This window comes from Oncorhynchus kisutch, linkage group LG30 (assembly GCF_002021735.2).
Source record: "Oncorhynchus kisutch isolate 150728-3 linkage group LG30, Okis_V2, whole genome shotgun sequence".
Classification (NCBI taxonomy): Eukaryota; Metazoa; Chordata; class Actinopteri; order Salmoniformes; family Salmonidae; genus Oncorhynchus; species Oncorhynchus kisutch.
Window position 1 is genome coordinate 17,723,880 of NC_034203.2, and position 24,309 is coordinate 17,748,188.

Consider the following 24,309-nt stretch of genomic DNA (forward strand, 5'->3'; position numbering starts at 1 on the left):
CCCTCAGTCTCAATCCCCCAGTCCCTCACCTTCTCCAGGACCTCTCGCACCTCTCAGTCTCAATCCCCCAGTCCCTCACCTTCTCCAGGGCCTCTCGAACCCCCCCAGACTCAATCCCCCAGTCCCTCACCTTCTCCAGGGCCTCTCGAACCCCCTCAGTCTCAATCCCCCAGTCCCTCACCTTCTCCAGGGCCTCTCAAACCCCCTCAGTCTCAATCCCCCAGTCCCTCACCTTCTCCAGGGCCTCTCGAACCCCCTCAGTCTCAATCCCCCAGTCCCTCACCTTCTCCAGGGCCTCTCGAACCCCCTCAGTCTCAATCCCCCAGTCCCTCACCTTCTCCAGGGCCTCTCGAACCCCCTCAGTCTCAATCCCCCAGTCCCTCACCTTCTCCAGGGCCTCTCGAACCCCCTCAGTCTCAATCTCCCAGTCCCTCACCTTCTCCAGGGCCTCTCGAACCCCTCAGTCTCAATCCCCCAGTCCCTCACCTTCTCCAGCGCCTCTCGAACCATGCGCTCCGTCTCCCTCTTGTTGTCAGCCTTCATCATGTCCTTGACATCATTGAAGATCTTGGTGTACTTCTCGTGGCACATGTTCTGGCAGGCTCCGTCAGAGGTGGTCTGGGTGCTGCGGTGTAGGCTGCGTGGCGAGGTGGCTGAGGCCTTCTTGGTCTGCGTGGAGACAGACAGCTTCTCTGGCTGGTGGGGCGTCGTCACGGGGATCTCCTGGCTGCTGCTCACAGCCTCCATCTCAGGCTCCGGGTCCTGGGGGAAGACAGGTCAGAGATGGCGTTAGAGATGGAGAGAGAAACAAGCAAACAAACATAGAAACAGACACACGCATACATCTCCCTATCCACACACACACACAGAACCCCCACCCCTCACACAAACACTAAGTACTTGATTCAATCCATATCGCCGAAGTTTAGTGCGATTGAACTTTAAAGTCAATGCGGAAACTGCACTCACGGTAAACGCTGTGTATGGCAAATCGGAAATTACCTTTAAATGTCAAGCGCGCTATATGCGACACAGATTAAATCAAGCCCTAAAACACTTCAAATGAAACACACAGACACATACCATGGTAACACACTGGCTAAGGTGACCGTACAACAGTAGTGTTGGGATACTTACAGTGGCTTCCTCTTTGGGCTCAGGAGCTTGACTGCGACGGCTCTTCTTTGCTTTAGGCTCCTGCCTGTCTGGCTGATGGTCTCGGTCTGCCTGTCTGTCTGCTTTCTGCTGGGGAGAAACACAACATATTGGATTACAGTAGCGCAGTATCAGAGATGTCTAACACCTCTGTTGGATAAGCATTTCCGTTACCACGGCAACCATTCGAGCCTGAGCCATAACAATACAGATGGTGTTTGTGTTGACCCTCACATTCTCAAATCATTGAAATTCCTCCTAATTTATTACAGGACCTGTAATATTAAATTAGCTACTAAAAACACACCAGAGCAGCTTTTAGTGAGCTTATTTTCAACATGCAAATAAAAAATACCTATGTATGTATGTATGTGAGAGTGTGTGTGTGAGGCTAGTGCAAGCATACGCACATGTTTGACCTGATCGTTGTTGTTGCTGGTGGAGGAGATTGAGTACTCTGCCTCCTCCGGCCTCACTGTCAGCCTCTCTTCTCCGTCTCCTCTCCTCTCCTCCAGCCTCTCCACCGCCTTGGTTTTCCAGAAGCGGCCCTCCCTCTGAAAGCATTGGGACAGCTCTAGCTCATCACAGGCCTTCTTCCAGCTCGCGCTGCGCTTCACCTGCAGCTGCTGCACTGACACCTTGATGTCCTGGATGTTGTCTGCAGGGATCCACGCTCTGGGGACAAGGAGGAGGGGGAGGAAGAGGAAGAGGGACAACCGTCAGAGCAGCCAGGGAATCTCTCAAAGCTCCATAGCCAGGGGAAATTATATTGCATGGATAGCAAGATGCCTTGCTCTGGCCAAACGCTACGCCATGCCCACGGACATTAGTTTCTTCTCCGCAGAGTCTGGATCTGAGTACCTCCCGACCCTTCACCGAATGTGAACACATTCAGGGCCGTCTGATTGGTACAGAAACCGATGAGTTGGGCCAGAGCCAGAACACACGTGGGTAAAGTGGAGGTTTGGAAATTCGTCACTAGCTTTGATACTCTGACTTTGTTTGGTACAACACCCCCCCCCCTCGTCACCACAAAACAACTTCAGCGACGACAGTATCAGACAGAGGAGCAGAAGAATTCCATTTGAGTAGTCAGCCTAGAAATGATAGAGTACAGACAAGAAATTCTGGGTGTTCGAAAGTTTAAAATGATCCACTATGATATATCCTCCGCTCTGCGTGTCAATACAGTTGGCCCTCAGATCCAGAGACTCATGTCCTAGTGATAAGGCTGTTGCATAAGTAGCGGCACGATAACTATGCCCTGTCTATCAGCACGAGTGTGATGGCTGACCTCTGGTGGTGGATGAGTTCTAGCACCTTAGTGCACTCCTTTTGATGAACATTTTGGTTGAAAGTAGTTAGCTACATAGGGAATACAGTGCCACTTGGGACGCAGCCTCTGTATCCGTGTGATGGCTGACCTCTGGTGCTGGTGGCCAAAGAAGCGGACGTCCACCTGATTGTCCTCTCTCTGCAGGACCTTGGCCGGCCAGTAGCCAAAGCCCTTCATCTTAGCCCACACAACCTCATGATTAGGAGTCTGCAACAACAAGCACAACCCCAGATCAGCACAGGGCAAACGACACCAGATAATACACACATACAATTAATTCAACTTTATTTGTCCCCTTATGGCAATTCTATTGGGGCAATAACGTTTCAGACATAGCCCTAACATTACGGCCAATATTACATTGAGTTGATATCTTGATCATTTCAACAATCAACGCCCCAGGAGCATTGACGGCAAGACCGCTTGATACTCACACAGGGGTAGCAGAACCAGTTGTCAGGCCGAGCGTTGGACAGGAAGAAGCAGTTCTTACACAGCATCAACTCGTTCAGCTGGAGAGAGAGCGAGACGTGGAGCGAATGATGAAGAGACACAGAACAGCTGCCCTGCCCTGCCACTCACAACACAACCACAATACAAATCTGTCACATTTAGTTCAGAAAAGGGGGGAATAAATAGTTTACCTCATGGCATGTGTCACTGTAGAGCAACCGTGCTATTTCAGCCTGGTCACTATGAACTGCAACAAGAACAGGTTTCGTTAACGTTGGGAAAATAACATTGAAGTACATTGTAAGGATTTTGTTCCATTGAACATGCCACCACAAATGCATTGTAACTACATAGAGACATGATCCTCCTAATTTTTTGGAAGACAAATCAATAACAGTTCAGACTTCGTGCTTCCTTCAAATTACATATCTGCCACAACTATACGGTCTTATTTTCTAAGCTGCAATTAATAATAGTAGGAAGGAAATCTGACAGCAAAACCTGCTCTTCACAGATGTTTCCCACATGTAACCTTATTCCCTATATAGTGCACGACTGTAGACCAGAGCTCTACGGTCTTTGGTCAAACGTAGTGCAGTATAAAGGGAATAGGATGCCATTTAGGACGCAACCCATAATAACAGCATGGTTGAGAACGACACACACACCACCCCCACCTCCAAACAAGATGGCGGTGTTGTGCACGATCAGCTGGGCATCTGCCTTGAACTCGTCGAAGCTCTTGTATTTCCCCTCGGTTAGGTTCTGCAACACATAGACAGCGATACATTGACAGAGAGAACACAAAGAGGACTATTCATTCACACTGGGTAGGGCAGCAGAGAGGGGGGTTGTGTGGTGCAGTTGCAGTACCATAAGAGACCAGAGGAGGGCAGTGCACCACAGACCCAGAGACCGAGACTCAAACCAGGGAGGCGCTGTGCTGTTTTCCAGCCTATCCAGAGGCCTATTCAGCACCAAACAGAAGAAAACCGACTGGAACAGGGAGGGACTAAGCTGAACGTTTTGCTACAGTGTGCACTAATGAATACTACCCTGAGACAGTGGCGGGGAGCGCTGTGCTGTTTCCCAGCCAATTTGGCAGGCAGGGCTTGGCTGGCGGGAACTACCAGTGATCACGGTGCAGAGGAGACCTCACTGACGCCCTCGCTGTGACGAGAGGCAATCTGAAAGCCTCAGCTACACAATCACAGCTTTATACTGGGGCTACATCTGACTTGCCCTTACACAGACCCTCACCAAACAACATGGACTAAGTCCCAAATAGCACCCTATTCCCTATAGATAAGAAATAGGGTGCCATTTGGAACAGAAAAAAAGTGAAATCCTGTGTTCAGCAGTGTATTGCGGGGAGTTACCTCCTGAATGTTGGAGACGTCCAGCGTGGTATGGATGAGCCTTCTGTACATCGGGTGTTGAGTGTCTTTGCCTTTCTTGTTCAGGTCCACAGCCTACAGTGCCAGGAGAGAAATAATATGATTTATGGGATGCCGTGCTTCTACACCTGCATTGCTTGCTGTTTGGGGTTTTAGGCTGGGTTTCTGTACAGCACTTTGAGATATCAGCTGATGTACGAAGGGCTATATAAATACATTTGATTTGATGGGCGAAAAGGAGGAGGGGAGCTGGGATTAACCCTAGCCATTGTGGTGGGACATTTTACTGGCCTTGATTTAAAGTGGAGTAAAACATGGCAGAGCTCTGATTCAATACAGTGTAGCATTCCAAATGGCACCCTTGGAGCCCTATAGGAGGACTGGTCAAAAGTAGTGCACTATATAGGGAATAGGGCGCCATTTGGGATGCAATCAGTGCCACAGCCTGGTCCTGCATCCCTACCCTGAACATAAAACTAACTGCAACACTCACCCTCTCTTTCATGCGCTGAATGATAAAACGCAGGTATCTGCACATCTCCTGCTTGTTCAGGTTCTTCTTTTTACTACCCTAGAGAGAGAGAGAGAGAGAGAGAAAGAGAGAATGACTCTGTAACCCATCCAGCTCTCTATTCAAACCACGTGTAGCTAGCAGTAAATTGGAACTGATGAGAGCTACCTGAGTATATAATATGTTATTTTGTCACATACACCGGATAGGTTCAGTTAAATGTGTTGTTTTACAGGTTCAGCCATAGTAGAACGGCACCACTGGAGAAAACTAGGGTTAAGTGCTTTGCTCCAGGGCACAGACAGATTTTCCCCCTTGTCGGCTCAGGTATTCGAACTAGGTTTGCACATTTTGGGGAATATTCAGGTGGAAATTTTCCGTGGGAATTAACAGGAATATATGGGAATTAATGGAAATACATGCAAATTAATATTAATACCATTTAAATGTAGATTTTTTTTGCATTGGATATATTTACCATAGCATATAGAGACAAACAAACCTTTCACCTTTTAAGTAGACATAATTGCAAATGATTCAATCCTTCCAATAGAAAAAAATAATAATAATTTTTTATGAATTGAACTTTAATTAAATGAGTTGACTCTTCACATGGGATGATTTCACCAAAAAACAAAAGAAAGGGAATATTGAATGATCCCCAATGATCCATCGCATCTCCCAAACCGTTTTCAACATACATCTGTAAAAGGATAGTCGAGAAACTAAAGTATTAGTTGTCTTCTTCTCAGGCTTCCATGTCTTCTCCCTGGACCTCCTCAATGTCCACGTCTTGAACATCAGACTCTGAGGCCTCGTCTTCACTGTCACTTTCCAACCTTGTTGAGGATGGCTTGTTGTCAGGCTCAAAAAGCCAGGGAATTTGCCCGGATGGCCACCAACTTTTAAACCCTTGTATTGGTCAGCCTGTTGCGTGCATTGGTGTGTGTGTTTCCAAACAAGGACTAGTTGCGCTCTGAGGCGACTGATGTTGGTGGGATTTGGAGGATGATGGAGGCAACGGGGGAAAGAGCCTCAGGTCCACAAAGTCCCTTCCACCAGGTGGCTGATGAGATATGTTGGCACGACTTCCATATTGCATGTCCACCCCAAAGCCCTTGCTTGGAAGTGTACAGACTCCCAAGAACCTTGCCCTCATCCAGGCCAAGGATGCTGAGACACGGTTGTGATGACACCATAGGCCTTGTTGATCTCTGGACAGACAGGATGGTCTTGCCAGCATACTTGGGGTCCAACATGTACGCTGCGGCGTGTATGGGCTTCAGGCAGAAGTCTTCACGCATTTTGATGTATTTCAGAACTGCAGTTTCCTCTGCTTGGCGCAACAGTGAAGTGGGCAGGGCAGTACAGATTGCTTCTGTTACATCTGCAGGAAGAGTCTGAACATCAGACAGGATGGCATTATCTCCCTCAATGGCTATTGGTTTCAGGAGTGTCAGGCTGCTTACCACTCTCTTCCAAAATACATAATTTAGGAGGATCCTCTTGATGGGGCTGTCCATATCGGCAGACTGTGAAATGGCCATTTCTTGGAGAGGCTCCTCCCCCTCCAGGAGACTGTCAAACATGATGACACCACCACCCCAATGGGTGTTGCTGGGCAGCTTCAATGTGGTGGTGCTCTTATTCTTCTCACTTTGCTTGGTGAGGTAGATTGCTGCTATAATTTGATGACCCTTCACGTACCTAACCATTTCCTTGGCTCTCTTGTAGAGTGTAACCATTGTTTTCAGTGCCATGATGTCCTTGAGGAGCAGAGTCAATGCATTAGCAGCACAGCCAATGGGTGTGCTGTGAGGGTAGGACTCCTCATCTTTAGACCAAGCAGCCTTCATGTTCGCAGCATTGTCGGTCACCAGTGCAAATACCTTCTGTGGTCCAAGGTTATTGATGACTGCCTTCAGCTCATCTGCAATGTAGAGACTGGTGTGTCTGTTGTCCCTTGTGTCTGCTGTGCTCTTGTAGAATACTGGTTGAGGGGTGGAGATGATGTAGTTAATTATTCCTTGCCCACAAACTTTCGACCACCCATCAGAGATGATTGCAAATACAGTCTGCTTTCTTTATGATTTCCTTGACCTTCACTTGAACTCTGTTGAACTCTGCATCCAGCAAATGAGTAGATAAAGCATGTCTGGTTGGAGGGGTGTATGCTGGGCGAAGAACATTCAGAAATCTCTTCCAATACACATTGCCTGTGAGCATCAGATGTGAACCAGTTGCACACTAAGCTCGAGCAAGACATTCATCAGCATTTCTCTGACCACGTTCCTCCATTGAGTCAAAAGAAAACTTCTGATTCCAGGAGGACCATGAGCTGTTGTTATCGATAAGGTGTCTGGTTCAGCATTTTAACCTCAAATAGAAGTAGAGGGACTTTTGTCAGAGGTTGGTTGTTGTGAGCGCTGAGGGGATTTTATGCACTTGCCCAGATGATTCTGCATCTTTGTTGCATTCTTCACATATGATTTGGCACAGTATTTGCAAATGTACACAGCTTTTCCTTCTACATTAGCTGCAGTGAAATGTCTCCACACATCAGATAGTGCCTGTGGCATTTTCCTGTAACGATTAGAAATAAATGAGTAAAAAAAAACAATACAATTCCATGTACAGATAAATAGTTAAGCAGTTGGATTAAACAACTTCTTTTGTAAGATAAATGTTTTAAAATGAAACATGTATGGAAACAGGTGAATTAACACTCCTCAGTTAGCAGGCTCAAGCAAGCTAAAACACACATGGTAGCAAACACTAACTTGCAGAACGTTATAGATGATTTAAACACACTTTGCTGTAGGCTACTATTTACTAGTTAACAAAAAGGCATGCATGTCATATAAAATGCATTCACCCCACCCAGTATTTTAATCAAACTTACCAGAAAGCATGTAGTCCTTGGCTCAGACAGTGAGGTAGTGTGGGCTCAATAGCATCTCATCAGTGTGCAAGATCTTGAGAATCAGCTGCACATGTGACGGAAGAGTGGTGCATGCAGACGGTTGCAATTCCATTGAATTGGGGATAGTTTAACCAAAATATGCCACAAGACCTAGAATTGCCTTACTTGTATCCCACAAAAAAAGGTTCACTGTTATAAGCTAACTTTTTGGATGAATTTCCAGGAAAATTCAGAAAATGTACCGTTAAGTTTCCGACCCTTTGCAACCATCATTCGAACCAGCAGCCTTTAGGTTACTGGCCCAACGCTCTAACCGCTAGGCTACCTGCCGCCTATAGGAGTACCTACCCTGCACACCACACACTGCCAGTGGGATCCACTGTCCCGGGGCTTGTACTCATCAGACAGGCATTTTAGGTGATAGACACGGAAGCAGTTGTCGCACACAAGCACGTCTCCGGGCAGGTGGCACTCGAAGCAGTACCAGTCGTGGCTCTCCGCCTCCCATTCCTGAAACAGACGGAGCACAGTGGTCGGTGCCCCCCCTCCGCACCGACCTGACGGCTAGACTACACCCCCAGCCAAGGGGCCACTCTTGGCCCCACCACACCAGCTGCTCAACAACACACACCTATGCTGGGGCTTGACAAAGGCACATCACTGGAACTTTTCAGTTCTATTATCTACAAAACATGTATGTTATATATCCATGTCTCCTTTGAAAAGTGGTCTTCTGACCTCAATGGGACTTCCTGAATAAATACAAGTTAAATAAAACATGAAATCACAAGTTTTTACAGGTAGCCTATACAAACATCACAACAGTTATTGAATGTTTATTTAGTTAGTGAATTCTGACTGACCTCCTCTGGCGGCTCCTTCTCCGTCTGCAATTAAACACCCCCATCATTGATTAATTAACTAACAAATAAACTGTGTGTGTGTGTGTGTGTGTGTGTGTGTGTGTGTGTGCGCACAGTGGATTGTGTACCATAACACCTGTGCAAGCCAATGATTCAAAGCACAATCTTTGGATAAACCTCATTGGAAGGAAGGCCTAAGACTAATGTGTAACCATCGCTGAAACATTGGCTTACTAGAAGGCTAGAGGAAGTGTATGTCCCAAATGGCACCCTATTCCCTAAATAATGCCCTGGTCAAAAGTAGTGCACTATGAAGGGCATAGGCTGCCATTTGGGATGCAGACAAAGTTCATATAAAATCCAGATGTGGTTGTGCATGCATGAAAGGCTGATGGAAGCTAGGGAAGGGTGGGGCAAATTCCTACCAACCTGAACCTGCTGCTCAAACCTTTATGATTTAACCTTCTATAGTATTTCAGGTTTCACTAAGGGGCACAGAGCTAGAAACTACCTGCCTGCCTGGGATTCAAACCAACAACCATGGTAGTCACACTCCTCCTCCACACAGTCTGGAGTGGAAGTCAACAAGGACTGTGTTATATTGCAACATGTCAAAAACTAGTCTACACCTCCTCACAAAATTTATTTTCTTTCAGATGTAGGAAGCCAGAAAACCCTTTCCTTCAGATTAAGGAAGCCACAGGACAAACTAACCTACTACACCCCATCAGTGCAGAATCCAACGCCATCTAGGCTCTGCTCAGTTGCACATGCTCTGTTTAAACCTAGTGAGCTGGAGAACACTCCATCACAGGTGAGCAGAGAGGAGGAGCACGAACTAACACACAGCCATAAAAAGTCAAAAGGATAAAGGAAAGAGGACAGACCGACAGTCGGTAAACAGTGCCACTCCCAGCCTAGTGGGCTATGAGAACCCTCCACAAGTTCCTCCATCTCTTCCTGTCCTGGGCCTGGTTTCCCAAAAGCATCTTCAAAGGCTAAGTTCATTGTTATAACCATCGTAGGAGCATCGTTAAATCTCATATCTGTTTCCCAAAACCATTATTATTACCAGTGCACTTCAAAACGCTCGTAATCTAACACCTGACCAATCCTGGCTTTTTTTGCACTCCCTTTATACCAAGAAGATCTCCGTGGTTCTCCGTCTCTCAGTGAACTTCAGAATAAAGTTCACAACAAAGTTGCCAATGTCTTTGCAATTGATACATACAAGATGCTTCAAATGAAAACCGAGATGACTGCGTTAAAATATAAACAGTAAGCAATAGGCCTATTTCAATCATATTGAAATACATTTCATGTTCAATCATTTGAGTTCTATTTTGCTACTTGTAGGCTACTGTCTAATTTGTCTATATATATTTCATGATGTTTAGCCTAAAATGAGTCATTTAGTGCATTTTTATTTGGTAAACATTAGAATAAGCTGCCTCAATATTTGCAGCCGTAGGTGGTAATAGCCCAGCTCTCTAGGAGCTGATCAGTCATCAGTATTGTGAAAAAATATAATGTAAAGCAAAGATTTTAATGGAGAAAGCTGATCCGAAAGCAGCGCTCGCTTTCTTTCGATCCTATTGCTATCGACACATTCTCCAAAGACGCACTCAATTCTCTCTGCGTGGTTTTGGGAAATGCATGTTACATCTTCGGCCATTGTAGAAAAGATGCATCGTTAAAATACTCGTAAGCCTAAGTAACATTGCTATCGGGAAACTGGGCCCAGGGCTATTTTAGACATTTCTTTCCAGGCAAGACCTAGTCTGTTGGTAGTGTTCAGCTCTGTTTCAACAGATCTCCCTCTCTGCGCCTGGCCCAGTCATACTGTACAGTCAAGTGTAGAAAGGAACTTCACTGTCCACTCTGTGTCCCTGCCCTATTGTATTCTGAATGAAACGGTCGTTGTGACTTCAAAAAAGGGTGAGGCCCCTGGGGAAGAACTGTCTGTGTCCGATGAAGCTTTCTACCTCACCTGGAGTGTTAAATATCACCATCACAATGGCATAATTTTCCAGTGTGGTGATGGTTATTTCAGAGATCAAGTGAAGGACATCCAACATCCCCATGTAAGAAAAAAAAAGGCTGTTGACCATCTACTATAATATAAGGGAGAGGTAACATACAGTACAAGTCAAAAGTTTGGACACACCTACTCAAGGACTTTTCATTATTACTATTTTCTACACTGTAGAATAATAGTGAAGACATCAAAACTATGAAATAACACATATGGAATCCTGTAGTAACCAAAAAAGTGTTAAACAAATCTAAATATATTTTATATTCTTCAAAGTAGCCACCCTTTGCCTTGATGACAGCTTTGCCCACTCTTGGCATTCTCTCAACCAGCTTCATGAGGTACTCACCTGGAATGCATTTCAATTAACAGGTGTGTCTTGTTAGAAGTTAATTTGTGGAATTTATTTATTTCTTAAACGCGTTTGAGCCTATCAGTTGTGCTGTGACACGGTAGGGGTGGTATACAGAAGATAGCCCTATTTGGTAAAAGACCAAGTCCATATTATGGCAAGAACAGCTCAAATAAGCAAAGAGAAATGACATCATTACTGTAAGATATGAAGGTCAATAAATCTGGAAAATTTCAAGTGCAGTCTTCAAGTGCAGTCACAAAAACCATCAGGCGCTATGATGAAACTGGCTCTCATGAGGACCGGCACAGGAAAGGAAGACCCAGAGTTACCTCTGCTGCAGAGGATAAGTTCATTAGAGTTACCAGCCTCAGAAATTGCAGCCCAAATAAATGCTTTACAGAGTTCAAGTAACAGACACATCTCAACATCAACTGTTCAGAGAAGACTTCATGAATCAGGCCTTCATGGTTGAATTGCTGCAAAGAAACCCCTACTAAAGGACACCAATAATAAGAAGAGACTTGCTTGTGCCAAGAAACACAAGCAATGGACATTAGACTGGTGGAAATCTGTCCTTTGGTCTTATGAGTCCAAATTTGAGATTTTTGGTTCCAACCGCCGTGTCTTTGTGAGACACAGAGTAGGTGAACGGATTATCTCTGCATGTGTGGTTCCCACCGTGAAGCATGGAGGAGGTGGTGTGATGGTGCTTTGTCACTGTCATTGATTTATTTAGAATTCAAGGCACACTTAACCAGCATGGCTTCCACAGCATTCTGCAGCGACACACCATCCCATCTGGTTTGCGCTTAGTGGGACTATCATTTGTTTTTCAACAGGACAATGACCCAACATACCTCCAGACTGTGTAAGGGCTATTTGACCTGGAAGGAGAGTGATGGAGTGTTGCATCAGATGACCTGGCCTCCACAATCACCCGACCTCAACCCAATTGAGATGGGTTGGGATGAGTTGGACCACAGAGTGAAGGAAAAGCAGCCAACAAGTGCTCAGCATATGTGGGAACTCTGTTGGAAAAACATTCCAGGTGAAGCTGGTTGAGAGAATGCCAAGAGTGTGAAATGCTGTCATCAAGGCAAAGGGTGGCTACTTTGAAGTATGTCAAATATATTTTGATTTGTTTAACACTTTTTTGGTTACTACATAATTCCATACATGTTATGTGGGTGCCATTTGGGACGCAGGCATAGTATAGTCAACTAGATGACATCACACACCACCACACCCCCCTGTTCATCAAACCAAACGCATGCCGGAAACACAGAGATCATAACAGTAACACACAGAGGAACGTAGCTACACATCCCTCCCTGAGGAGTTACTACTACTACTACTGCAAAACTACATCTACTACTCACGTACTCATCATATATGCTTGCTACAAACCTGCGACTATGTTGGCATTGCTTGTTATGTCACTCAAAAGACATTGCTTTGAAATGTATAAGTCCGAAACTATTTTTCAGAGATGTATTTATCTGTAGATTTATTTGAAGTACTGTATGTGTCAAACAAAGCCATGGAGAATATACAGCTTTCACTTTATTTAACCCTGGCAATCAATTCCATTTTTTCATGTAGCTATTTTTAAAGCAACGTTACATGTGTAGATAAGTAGCGAGCAAATATTTAAAGGAAGTCACTTTGATCCATTCCACAAGAAATTGGGCCACCGAGAGACAGCGCTACAATGGGCTTTCTGGAAGATTTTCACATGGAATATCAGCATCTTCTCTGGTGTTAAAACTACTGAGTGTGACATAAAATGGTCTAACCATTACAAATGAAAAGAGAAATCGTATTTTTAAAACAGTTAAAATAATTCCATGAGTCTATTATCTTCAGATTCTATTATAGAGTATGCTGTGCTGTAAAAAGATTCCATAAAATCCAAGATTGCGCTGCAGGTGGCCGAAGTGATTTGTTCGCGAGATGATGTTAGTAAAATAAATTATAGAGATAAAAGCAGAACAAATCAAACCAAAATAAAAAAAAACAACGATGCACCCTTACCTTGCTTCCGTCGGCATTGGGCTCCTGTGTGATTGCAAGTGACCCAGAAAGCAATGTTTAAAGTCCTGCTGCTATGGTCAATTGAGCTCTCTTTGGCTGCGTTAACACAAGCAGCCCAACTCTGATATTTCTTTCACTAATTGGTATTTTGACCTAATGTGAAAAGATCTGACGTGAATGGTGAAAAGATCAATTGGCAGGGAAAGAAATACAAGAATTGGGCAGCCTGTATAAACACAGCCTAAGAGCAGTGCTAGTGTTGACTGAACTGTGTGGGTTCAGTTTGTTTGGTGTATAGCAGAGCTACAGTACAAAAGGAATGTGTGCATACCTATGACTAACAAGTCAGCATCACATACAGTAAACATTTGAAAAAGATCAGCATGACTTGAATCACCAGGTCATTATAGTCAATGCTGAATTCAGTGCTATAGTTCATAGAACCTCTGAATGACTGATATATAACTAACATGCTGACTACACTGGCCACGCGCCATCCACACAAGACGCGATCAAGACACGCAGGTTAAAATATCAAAGCCAACTGTGAACCAACGATATCAATTTGGGGGCATGTCGAAACACATAAAACATTCATGGACATTAAGATAGCTTGCTATTGCTAGCTAATTTGTCCTGGGAGATGAGCATGGGGTTTTACCTGAAATGTATGTATTCAATTTTGCTGGATTTTTGTAGAATACAAATTCGTATGTTTCTCTACTCAGACGATTAATCCACAGATAAAAAGGGAAAACGAGTTTGTTTTTAGTTAATTATCTTTAATTCATCTCTCCTCATTTGTCTTTCATGCATCCACGTGGGCTTGTATCTTTCTGATATCCAATAAGAATAGGACTTGTGGAGTGTCTAAAATATAACCAAGTTCTATTTTAGCGCTTAGCTATGCAGACACTCGTTCACATGAGCGGTGGGGGTGAAATGATTGAATAACATGTATGTGTACATTTAATTTGCAACGTGGCCGGTGAGGTTTGCATGTTAGTTGTCTAGCATAGCAGATATACACACACAAGACACTCCATACAAATAAAAAATATATAAACATTTAATGAAGGTTTCCTCTGAACCATAGAGGTGTTGATCAGGAAATACACCCCTGTCATACGGGGTTTGTATTATCACTACAGGGTAAAATCCCTCTCTTACCTGCTCGTCTCCAGGCAGCCAGTAGCCCTCCTGTTCGATGCCAGCCTTGGAGCCCTTACAGCCCACAGTGAGAGTCTCTACAACCAGGCCATCCTTCACTGCCAGACTCAGCTGCCTGGCTGTCTCCTTTGGGTGCATGCCAAACACACGGCTCAGGTACCTGCACAGACACAGCACACCAACATCACTGTCTCGGCCTGCCTGTGTTCTCTAACAACTCAACTCAACCAAGGGGAAATGCATACACCTCCAGCCAAATATGCAATTCACAAGGGAAAAGAGCGAGAACAGAACAGAAGCAGCTCTAGACAAGAGTGCCCACTGCATTGCCAAGGAAGGCATTGCATTGCCAATTTAAAATCTTGAAGTAGGGCCTGGCCTATCCCCCAGAAAAATATCGCTACCTGCATTAGAAACTCATCATCACAGTGAATCCCAGTACATGCTCAAATCACATAGAATAGTTGGACATATACTACCACCAATGACTGTGCATTTTGGTCAGACAATCATTCGTGTTCTGCACAGAGATGGAACCTTTTCACATCTAGTTCCTAATGTAAAGAGATAATAACACAATTTCCTCACTCTCATTCCCTTATGCCTTTGTTCTCATATTAAACTGTATTTTCATGGACTGTCACCACCTCATTCATTCAAATACAAAATGTCTAGTTTTAAAGACATTAAGACAGTTCAACAGTGCATGCCATTGAATTTCATCGCTTTATCTCCATGACAACAGCCACTCTGGCATTCATTATGAGAGTGGCCAACTCCCAGGGCTCTCTGCCTGAGGATTTCATTTAGCCATATTCCTATTCCCATTAACATGAAAAAAAATGACTGATCAGCCATGGATTTCGCCGTGAATGAATTTAGACTAGACTGTAAGAATATCACATAACGATCATGTCTAATAGACTTTGATAGCGCCTAACTCTTACAGGCTGACTACACCGGCTCGCGTCGCAAAATAAATTTAGACATACATGTTATGTTATTCAATTACCCACACTGCTTGCACGCGCCAACGAGCGTCTGCGTTGCCAAGGGCTAAAATAGAAGTCAGTTCTATTTCTGACGCAGATCACACTGCAAGTCCTGCCTCTCCCATCTCCTCATTGGTTATACCCACGTGGGTGACTGAAAGACAAAATAGGTCGGTGGCGGTAATGTACCTAATTTATGAAAGTTGCCAGTCGCAATATAAAGTCAAAAGAAGAAAAAGCCTGGAAAGAGGAGAGATGACTAGAAACGAGTCGGTTGACCATTTTATGTGTGGATTTATTGGCGGAGTAGAGGACCTTGTGCATTTCAGGTAAAATAACTCAATGTTTATATCCCAGGTCAAATTAGCTAGCAACAGCAAGCTAGCTAAATAGGACAAATTAGCTAGCAAGTGCAAGCTAACTAGCTAAATTGCCATAAATGTTTAATGTTTTTCGACCTGTCCCCAAATTAATATAATTGGTTCAGAGTTTGTTTTGATATTTTAACCTGCGTGTTGTGATCGCTTTTAGTGTGGGGGGACAAAATACATTTATGCACAATGGTGCACGCGCACAGACGGTTTGGGTTCCGTGTTAGGGTCTAAATCTAATTATATATTCATCTGATTCTACAATATAGGTTGGTTGAATTAATTTATGGTCTCAGGGTTCAAAATTCAGAGCTGCCCGATGGCCTGGCAACATCTGCCATGCTCACCGGGCCAGTATATCTAGCTTTCATATGGCCCGCTAAGGCCATTACATTTTCAAATTCCAAAACAGAACATGTCTATTTGTAATTAATCACAATCTTCCCAACGTCTGACACTTCACACTTGTTATCAACCAGCATTCGGTTCCCAAGCGGTGGCAAGAATGCCAAAGCCTTCCCCCTCCGTCTCATGTGACTCCCACCTCAGTACGGCCTGGATACTCGAGTCAGACCCACAGAGTTGAACTTCGGCCATGTCACGTGTCACGGCCATTTGAGTGCATAAACGATAGGCTTATATTCACTGTCAAATTCACACAATTGCACTGTATTTATAAACACTGTAAAAATCTCATGATTTTATTAGGCTAGTGGCAGTGGGACTTTTTTTAGGACATTAAACTAGCAACAAGATCATATTTAGAGTCTGATCCACAGTGCATTCAGAAAGTATTCAGACTTTTTCCACTTTGTTACATTAGAGCCTTGTTCTAAAATGGATTCAATTGTTCATTTTCCTCATCAATTTACACACAATACTTTATGATAAAGCAAAAACATGTTTTTTTAGAAATGTTTGCAAATGTAAATATTTTTTTTTACTGAAATATCACATTTACATAAGAATTTACAAAGTCTTCTTGGCTATGTCGCTACAAGCTTGGCACATCTATATATTTGGGGAGATTCTCCCATTCTTCTCTGCAGATCCTCTCAAGCTCTGTCAGGTTGGATGGGGAGCGTTACTGCACAGCTATTTTCAGGTCTCTTCAGATGTTCGATCAGGTTCCAGTCCGGGCTGTGGCTGGGCCGCTCAAGGACATTCAGAGACGTGTCCCGAAGCCACAGCTGCGTTGCCTTGGCTGTGTGCTTAGGGTTGTTGTCTCGTTGGAAGGTGAATCTTCACCCCAGTCTGAGGTCATGAGTTCTCATCAAGGATCTCTCTGTACTTTGATCCGTTCATCTTTGCCTCGATCCTGACTAGTGTCCCAGTCCCTGCCGCTGAAAAACATTCCCACAGCATGATGCTGCCACAACCATGCTTCACCGTAGGGATGGTGCCAGGTTTCCTTGGCATTCAAGACAAAAAGTTCAATCTTGGTTTCATCAGACCAGAGAAGCTTGTTTATCAAGGTCTGAGAGTCCTTTAGGTAACTTTTGGCAAACTCCAAGTGAGCTGTCATGTGCCTTTTACTGAGGTGTGACTTCCGTCTGGCCACTCTACCATAAAAGCCTGATTGGGGGAGTGCTGCGGAGATGGTTGTCCTTCTGGAAAGGTTCTCCCATCTCCACAGAGGAACTCTACAGCTCTTTCAGAGTGACCATCGGGTTCTTGGTCATTTCCCTGACGAAGGCCCTTCTTCCCCGATTGCTCAGTTTGGCCAGGCGGCCAGCTCTAGGAAGAGCCTTGGTGGTTCCAAACTTATTCCATTTAAGAATGATGGAGACCACGTGTTCTTGGGAACCCTCAATGCTGCAGAATTTGTTTGGTACCCTTCCCTAGATCTGTGCCTCGACACAATCCTTTCTCTGAACTCTACGGACAATTCTTTCACCTCCTTGCTTGGTTTTTGCTCAGACATGCACTGTCAACTGTGGGACCTTAAATAGACAGGTGTGTGCCTTTCCAAATCATCAATTGAATCTACCATAGCTGGACTGTAGAAACATCTCAAGGATGATAAATGAAAACAGAATGCACCCGAGCTCAATTTCAAGTCTCATAGCAAAGGGTCTGAATACTTATGTAAATTAAGTATCTGTTTTTTATTATACATTTCCAAACATTTCTAAAACCTGTTTTGCTTTGTCTTTATGGGGTATTGTGTGTTGATTGATGAGGAAAATGTTTTATTAAACCATTTTAAAATAAGGCTGTAACGTAACAAAAAGGGAAGGGGTCTGAATACTTTCCGAATGCACTGTAGCTAATGATTAGCCCATTGGGGTAAACAATGCAGATTAGCAACCCCATGCTTCAGCAGTGTAGCCATGATACTGCATCAGGCTACAGGTGATAATGCTAATTGCTAAAATACCACACCTGCCTGCAATATGGACCATGTACTGGCCCTAAATATATTACTTTTCACCAATATGTTAATGGGCTGATTTCTGGTGGGGAATATTACATTTTAAACGGTTTCATATGTTAAGGCTATGTCATCATTGAGGGGATGGTTTTAATTTTGTTTTCCAAATAATCGGTTTAAATATCAGATTGTATGGTTGGCTATAGGCTATAAGGTGTTTGCCCAGACTGCAAATGAAACATGAAATCACCCATGATTAAAATTCTGCATGCATAGCTTGCGTTCCTGTGATCGGTGTGCCACTGGCAAATGTATCTGAATGTCAAGCCCTGTAGTCTAAATGTCAATAAGCTAAATAAATTCCATGTCAAGTATTGAACCATGAAACCATCATAATTTCAGCTATTGATCAAGTATGACCCTGAGAGCGGGGTGGGTAAGACCATCCATCATCCACCAAACTCAATACGTATTCAAAGTGAATAGGCTATGCATGGAAGGTGTATCACAATTGTAAACAACTAGAGACACCTTGTCGTTCTGGCTCCAAAGAGGCAAGGTGTCTCCACAAATGCTTAGGCCTACTCTTTTGGCGTTTGTGATGTCTCCATTTTCCATACGTATTGGAACAGAACTAGTATGACTGCAGCACTTACTTTGAGATCCTGTCCATGTTGGCAATTTGTTTCTGGTTGCGTATGACCTCAATGGCGGCCCACACGTACTGAACCACTTTAGGGTCCGCCTGCCTCTTCTTCACCACACGCGACATGATCTCTTTATTCATGACACCTGCAAGGGATGGGAGAAAGGTTTCAAAACATTAGGCTACATCTTTAAACACTGCGGAATCTCATCAAGGAGCACCATCAATAGAGAGCAGGGGCAGACTACACATTCAGCCTAGCCTGGTGGAACAATCCTGATTGCTACGTTCACCATTCTATTTCACATCAACAGAATGGTGAACGCAGTGATCAGGATGATTCCATCAGGCTACCTCCAGCCATCTTCCTAGCTAAAACCGCCAGGATAAAGGATTCATCCAGGATAAGAAACAACAAGAATTTGCAGGTTCCAAAGCCCTTCAGGACAAGGATTGGTCAACCCAATCAAGACAACAAAAACTGCATATTCTCATTTCAGAAGGTCCTGACTTCAGACATGTGCTTTGACTGGCCTAATAGATGTCCATTGTCCATGATGACACAACACAGCTCCAATGATCATGCAAGTGTCACGGTGGCTTCCTATATGCTTCCTATGGCCTAGCCTAATTCTATTGGCCTTTTTTATAAAAATAAAAAAAGGCCAATAGAATTAGGCTAGGCCATAGGAAGCATATAGGAAGCCACCTGTGACACTTGCATGATTATTGAAATATATATATAAATACATTTCCTTAAACTGCAATGTAACAGGAATCAGCATTTAGGGACCTGTAGTAGAAATGGCCTACATATAGGCTATTCTGTGGGAGAAGAAAAGCATCATCCTGAAAGAAAAACTGTTATTACAAAGACACAATGAAAGTTGTGCAACTTCCCGACACTGCCATAGAACAAATCAAATCCGAGGAAATACAATATCACTCCAGAGAAAATAAAAGGAACAGTAGCAGTTTGCCTTCTTTCAACTAAAGAGCAGAGTATTATTAATCCCAATTTGAGAAATTGTTTTATCACAGCATGCTTCATCAATAATTTAAGATTAAGACACATGAAGGGGCCTGCAATTTAGAATCCATAAAATAGTCTGATTCAAGTGCTGTTTTCCTATCGTACTTTATAGGGAGAAACAAGAAAAAACAACAGGAAGACATCCCAAAACAGTTAATCAATTACATTTGTTAAAAAGCTTAATGGATGTGGGTGAAAATGACTGTCTAAACCTCTCTGTGGAACTTCTAGGCAGGATGGACCTGCTACTAAAGCTGCTCTTGTGTTGCATTAAAGTGCTGTGGAGTAGGTGTGTGTCATTGCCAAAGATCATGTGTGTTTTTGCATGCAGCATTTTTATTTAGAGGTCCTGCATCGATTCCCGGCTGCAGCCATACGTAGTACTTGCTTTCTTGGTAATTTTGTCAAGCTTTTTTTAAGTCCTCCTTTCAAGCACACAATGGCATAGCTCACTACACTCACCATGCCACTGCTGTAGAACATGCAAAGCATTTTGTCACAGACATTAAAAGATCTCGCTAAGCTTCCTTAAAAAGTATTGTCTGAATTGGTATTTTTTGTAGACAGTGTGGGAGTCCTCCTTCCAGTTCAGTTTGTTTTACACCCAAGTACATGTACTATTACACCCAAGTACTTGTAAGAGTCCCCAGTACCAATCTCTTCACCGTTAATAAAAACGGGATTAAAAACATCTTTATTTTTCCTAAAATCTACCACTAGCTCATTGGTCTTCAGTACATTCAGGTCCAGGTAATTGGCTTCCCACCATGTCACAAAGGACTCAGTTGTATCTATGTGATGAGCATCGCCTCCTCTCATGACACAGCTTACTATAGCTTTCAGAGAATTTCTATGAAACAGAGTTTCAAATCCAATTTCACGCATTTCTCTTCTTAATAAGCCTCCATGAAACGTAAAATGTCACTTTAGAAAATGGGGGTCGTCACTAGTTACCACAGCCACAAAGTCATAATTATGGCTAAACCACACCTATTTCAAAAATGTCTCTTCTTGAAATCTCATTTTAAACCTAACCCTCATCTTAACCCTAACCACACTGCTAACTGTATGCCTAACCATATATTAAGACCAAAAAGATATAGGCCATCCAATATAGATTTGTGGCTGTGGTAACCATAAAGCTGATACTACAACCTCACCATATGTAACCTTAATTTAACTAGGCAAGCAAGGATGTGATGCAGCCTGGATTCGAACCAGGGACTGCAGGTACACCTCTTGCACTGAGATGCAGTGCCTTAGACAGCTGCACCACTCGCTGCGCCATTATGTACCTTTTTGGTCCAGACTTCACACACAGAATGCAAATCCATAAATACTTTTGTTCAACTCTAACCTTTAAAGACCAAAGGCCAAATTATGAGCATGGTTTACTAACCATTCACAACACTTTACTAAATACATAAGCCTATAGTAGCCTACCTACAAACATCCTGGGAATTTACCAACTCATTGGGTCAGACACAGGAGGAAATAGCCTACACATCAGGTACTTCAATTGGTCATAGTCAGAATACAAAACATGTGATACTGAAATGTGAGCCACATTTCACAGATTTAGGCAGCTCACATCCAGTCCTTACAATACCATGGTATCTTGTATGTGAAGCCTATTGAGTTTACTCTGATATATAGAGCAACAAACACTTAGGCCATATACATTTTATCAAATGTTAACAGGTAAGGCAAGCGAGCAAATATAAATAAAACAATTCAAGAGTAGAGATTCTTGTTAGCAACCTTAATTCAACACCTAACGACCTAATCAAGAGATATTAGCACCTTGGGGAGACTAAAAGAGGCATAGTTCAGCTATAATCTGACAGGAAGTTGTGTATCTCTCTTTACAGGAAGCTTGAGGACAACATTTTAATTTTAATGTGATGAGTGATGAGGACCATCTGTTAAACATTTCATTACATTTGTATGGCCTTAGTAAGACAGTAAAAATAACCTGAGGGTTGAAAGACTGTAAATCATGTATCTTCCACTGCCTGACATGCAGCCTGCTGAGCTGTAAGAGACCGTGAAGAATTGCTGAGAGGAGTAGAGGTGACAGTGAGCAATATCCCATACTATGCCAATCCGAGTAGGCGTTAATGAGTGCCAACTGTGCCATAGCACTGCTCTGTGCTCAACTCCACATCCACTGGCACCTTACACAGGAAAGTAACAGCAGGGGACAGCAGGTAGCCGAGCGTTGGGCCAGTAACCGAAAGGTTGCAAGATCAAATCCCCAAGCGGACAAGGTAAAAATCTGTCTTTCTGCCCCTGAACAAGGCAGTTAACCCACTGTTCCTAGGCCGTCATTGTAAATAAGAATTAGTTCTTAACTGACTTGCCTAGTTAAATACAGATCACAGCTGCTACACACCTCTGTCTCTGACTGACACTACATGACTCCAATACAACAGAGGTGGAGGAACTACACTCCCCCATTCTATTATACAAGGTGTCCAGGAGCACAAAAAAGACAGAGCTTTTAATCATATATGAGATAAGTCTAGTTATTGGCATCTGGATGAATAAAGTTGATCAAATGTATGCAACATTTGTTGTCTTCCTCAAGGTCCAGCTGCTCCTCTGTTTTCACTCTTCCAACACAACCAGTGCACAACAGAGGAGGACGACATAAAATATACCATCTGAAATGAACCACTGTTGTATATAGACTATCTATATTCTTGGTACGGGCAACCGGTCAAACAGCCGGTCAAAATCACCATGAATAATAGTAGCTATGGGAGACAAAAATCCTGAAGAAGTCCTGCGGCTGTGCTAAAGCTGAATGAATAGTTAAAACGAAGTCAAGAAATACTATTTTGAAAATATAAAAACAAGATAGCTACTTGGACCGCTCTCATCTCATTCGCTGGACCGGAATATGGGTTCGGGTAACCATACCAGGCAACTTTTCACACCATCATCATGATGAACGGCACATGTGCATAAAACAGTTGTTGGGTGTAAGATAGGCCTGCTATGTGTAGTACCTAGCTAATTAGTTGGCTAAATTCATTGCAATCACTTATCACATCGACTATTATTACAGCTAACCATTTAACTAAATGGGGAAAAAACTAATAATTTTTACATTTAAATTGCATAATGTTGAAGAGCAAGCAAAAATGTTGTTACCTAGCTAAAGCGTTAGCTAGCTAGATTGGCCAGCTAACAAGCTAATTGGACACATTAATACGCCTTGTCGTCACTGTTTTAATTTTGTCTGGCCAACTATTGACACATGGTTAGTGGGAGAGCAGGTAATTGTACCTTCTTCCCTAGACCATCCAAATTGTCTGATTTCTGGATTAAGTATTCAACACAGTCCGTGGATATTTCAACAAAAGCAGCCAAGGCCACAAGAGCAAACTGGGAGCTCCCAGTCAGTTAGCTGGCTCCTGTCAGCTTAATATTAGGTAGCTAGTTGGTACTAACAGGAAGCTAGCTAACTTTTGGATAGGATAATCGCCATGGCGTGGGCCAAATACAGCTTGTCAAAACGTTAGTTAGCTACCTAGATCAAATACTTCAATATGCATGGCTAGATGTAAACTACTAAAGCTATCAACCTAAACATGGTTCGACAAAACATAGTAAATTAAGCTAAGGTAACTAGCCAGCGAGCTAGCCAACGCATTAGCTAGCCGAATCGGCAAAGCAGTTCTGTACTAGCAAACGTTAGCTGTCAAACATGATTAATAGCCGCGTAGCTGGGCAAATCAAATACAATATCGTTTTTTGACAGTAGTAAAGAAACTACAGTAGCTACCAAAACGTGCATGGAAGAGCTTTTTTTTTTTTCGAAGGCGCCATGTTCATAAAATAGCTAACTAGCCGTAATGTTTTCATTGAAGTAATACATGTTTCATGAAATAAATGTCAAACTTACCTTTACTACAGTATTACTAATATATGTGTCTGTATAACTCCGTGAAGGATTCAATGTAAAATACCTTACATTTGTATTTCCGGGATAGTTTAGACTGTCTGAATTATGGTTTATGTCCAGCTGGCCACAGCACAGGATTGGGGAGGTAAACAGCGCCAACATAACAGGACAGGTTTTTACACAGGAGAACTCTAGTGGCGGAATTGTGATTTGACACGACTTTTACAGTCTATGCTTGACACACTTCTGTCTTTGTTATTTTTGTGAGGCAACTTTTGAGAGTGCATGTATGTAACAATAAAACATATATATTGAGAAAGCTTTTGGCCAAATGTTGTAAAAAAAGATCAACATCTGTAAAAGCTGCCCATTACACTTGAATAATCTAAAATGCATCTGAACAGGGATTTAAGCGATTAACATTATTTCACTACAATCAATACTTCTCAATGGTTTCTACATATCCGGATATAATACATACTATTTAACGTGTGTATATATATATATTCGTTAAATGTTTTATATATATATATATATATATTTTAATTTATATATATATATATATATATTAGGCAAACACCCCTCAGTATAGAAGATCCTAAATTAGGCTACTGAGCGCTTGCAGCTGCTGTCAGTGTCTGTATATGTGGGCGTGACAGGTGCGCGTTCCCGAATCAGTCCACCAAAAAATCTGATGTGGTTGTGAATTGGGGTCAAGTGAGCCGACACTTGCAAAATGCGGTCAAGC

The 24,309-nt window shown here is 43.1% G+C and overlaps 1 protein-coding gene across 11 annotated transcripts in view; it reads right to left on the reverse strand.

The window, feature by feature from the left end:
- LOC109874979 (zinc finger MYND domain-containing protein 11) overlaps window positions 1–23,754 on the reverse strand; it is a 30,211-nt gene extending 6,457 nt beyond the window's left edge. Inside the window, exons 1-15 of one of the 11 annotated variants that reach the window (XM_031810009.1) lie at window positions 23,631–23,754; window positions 18,626–18,761; window positions 14,233–14,392; window positions 13,063–13,086; window positions 8,639–8,662; window positions 8,124–8,285; window positions 4,835–4,912; window positions 4,324–4,416; window positions 3,622–3,709; window positions 3,136–3,191; window positions 2,926–3,003; window positions 2,580–2,698; window positions 1,566–1,830; window positions 1,138–1,245; window positions 487–762 (exon numbers count right to left, since the gene is read on the reverse strand). In XM_031810009.1, coding sequence (XP_031665869.1) covers window positions 487–762; window positions 1,138–1,245; window positions 1,566–1,830; window positions 2,580–2,698; window positions 2,926–3,003; window positions 3,136–3,191; window positions 3,622–3,709; window positions 4,324–4,416; window positions 4,835–4,912; window positions 8,124–8,285; window positions 8,639–8,662; window positions 13,063–13,086; window positions 14,233–14,392; window positions 18,626–18,756 — 1,662 coding nt within the window. In that variant the 5' untranslated portion in view covers window positions 18,757–18,761; window positions 23,631–23,754. Of the gene's footprint in view, window positions 1–486; window positions 763–1,137; window positions 1,246–1,565; window positions 1,831–2,579; window positions 2,699–2,925; window positions 3,004–3,135; window positions 3,192–3,621; window positions 3,710–4,323; window positions 4,417–4,834; window positions 4,913–8,123; window positions 8,286–8,638; window positions 8,663–13,062; window positions 13,087–14,232; window positions 14,393–18,625; window positions 18,762–23,561 lie in introns of all 11 variants that reach the window. The other 10 variants (XM_020467071.2, XM_031810011.1, XM_031810008.1 and 7 more) reach the window with 10 other exon arrangements.
- Window positions 23,755–24,309: the final 555 nt, after the last annotated feature.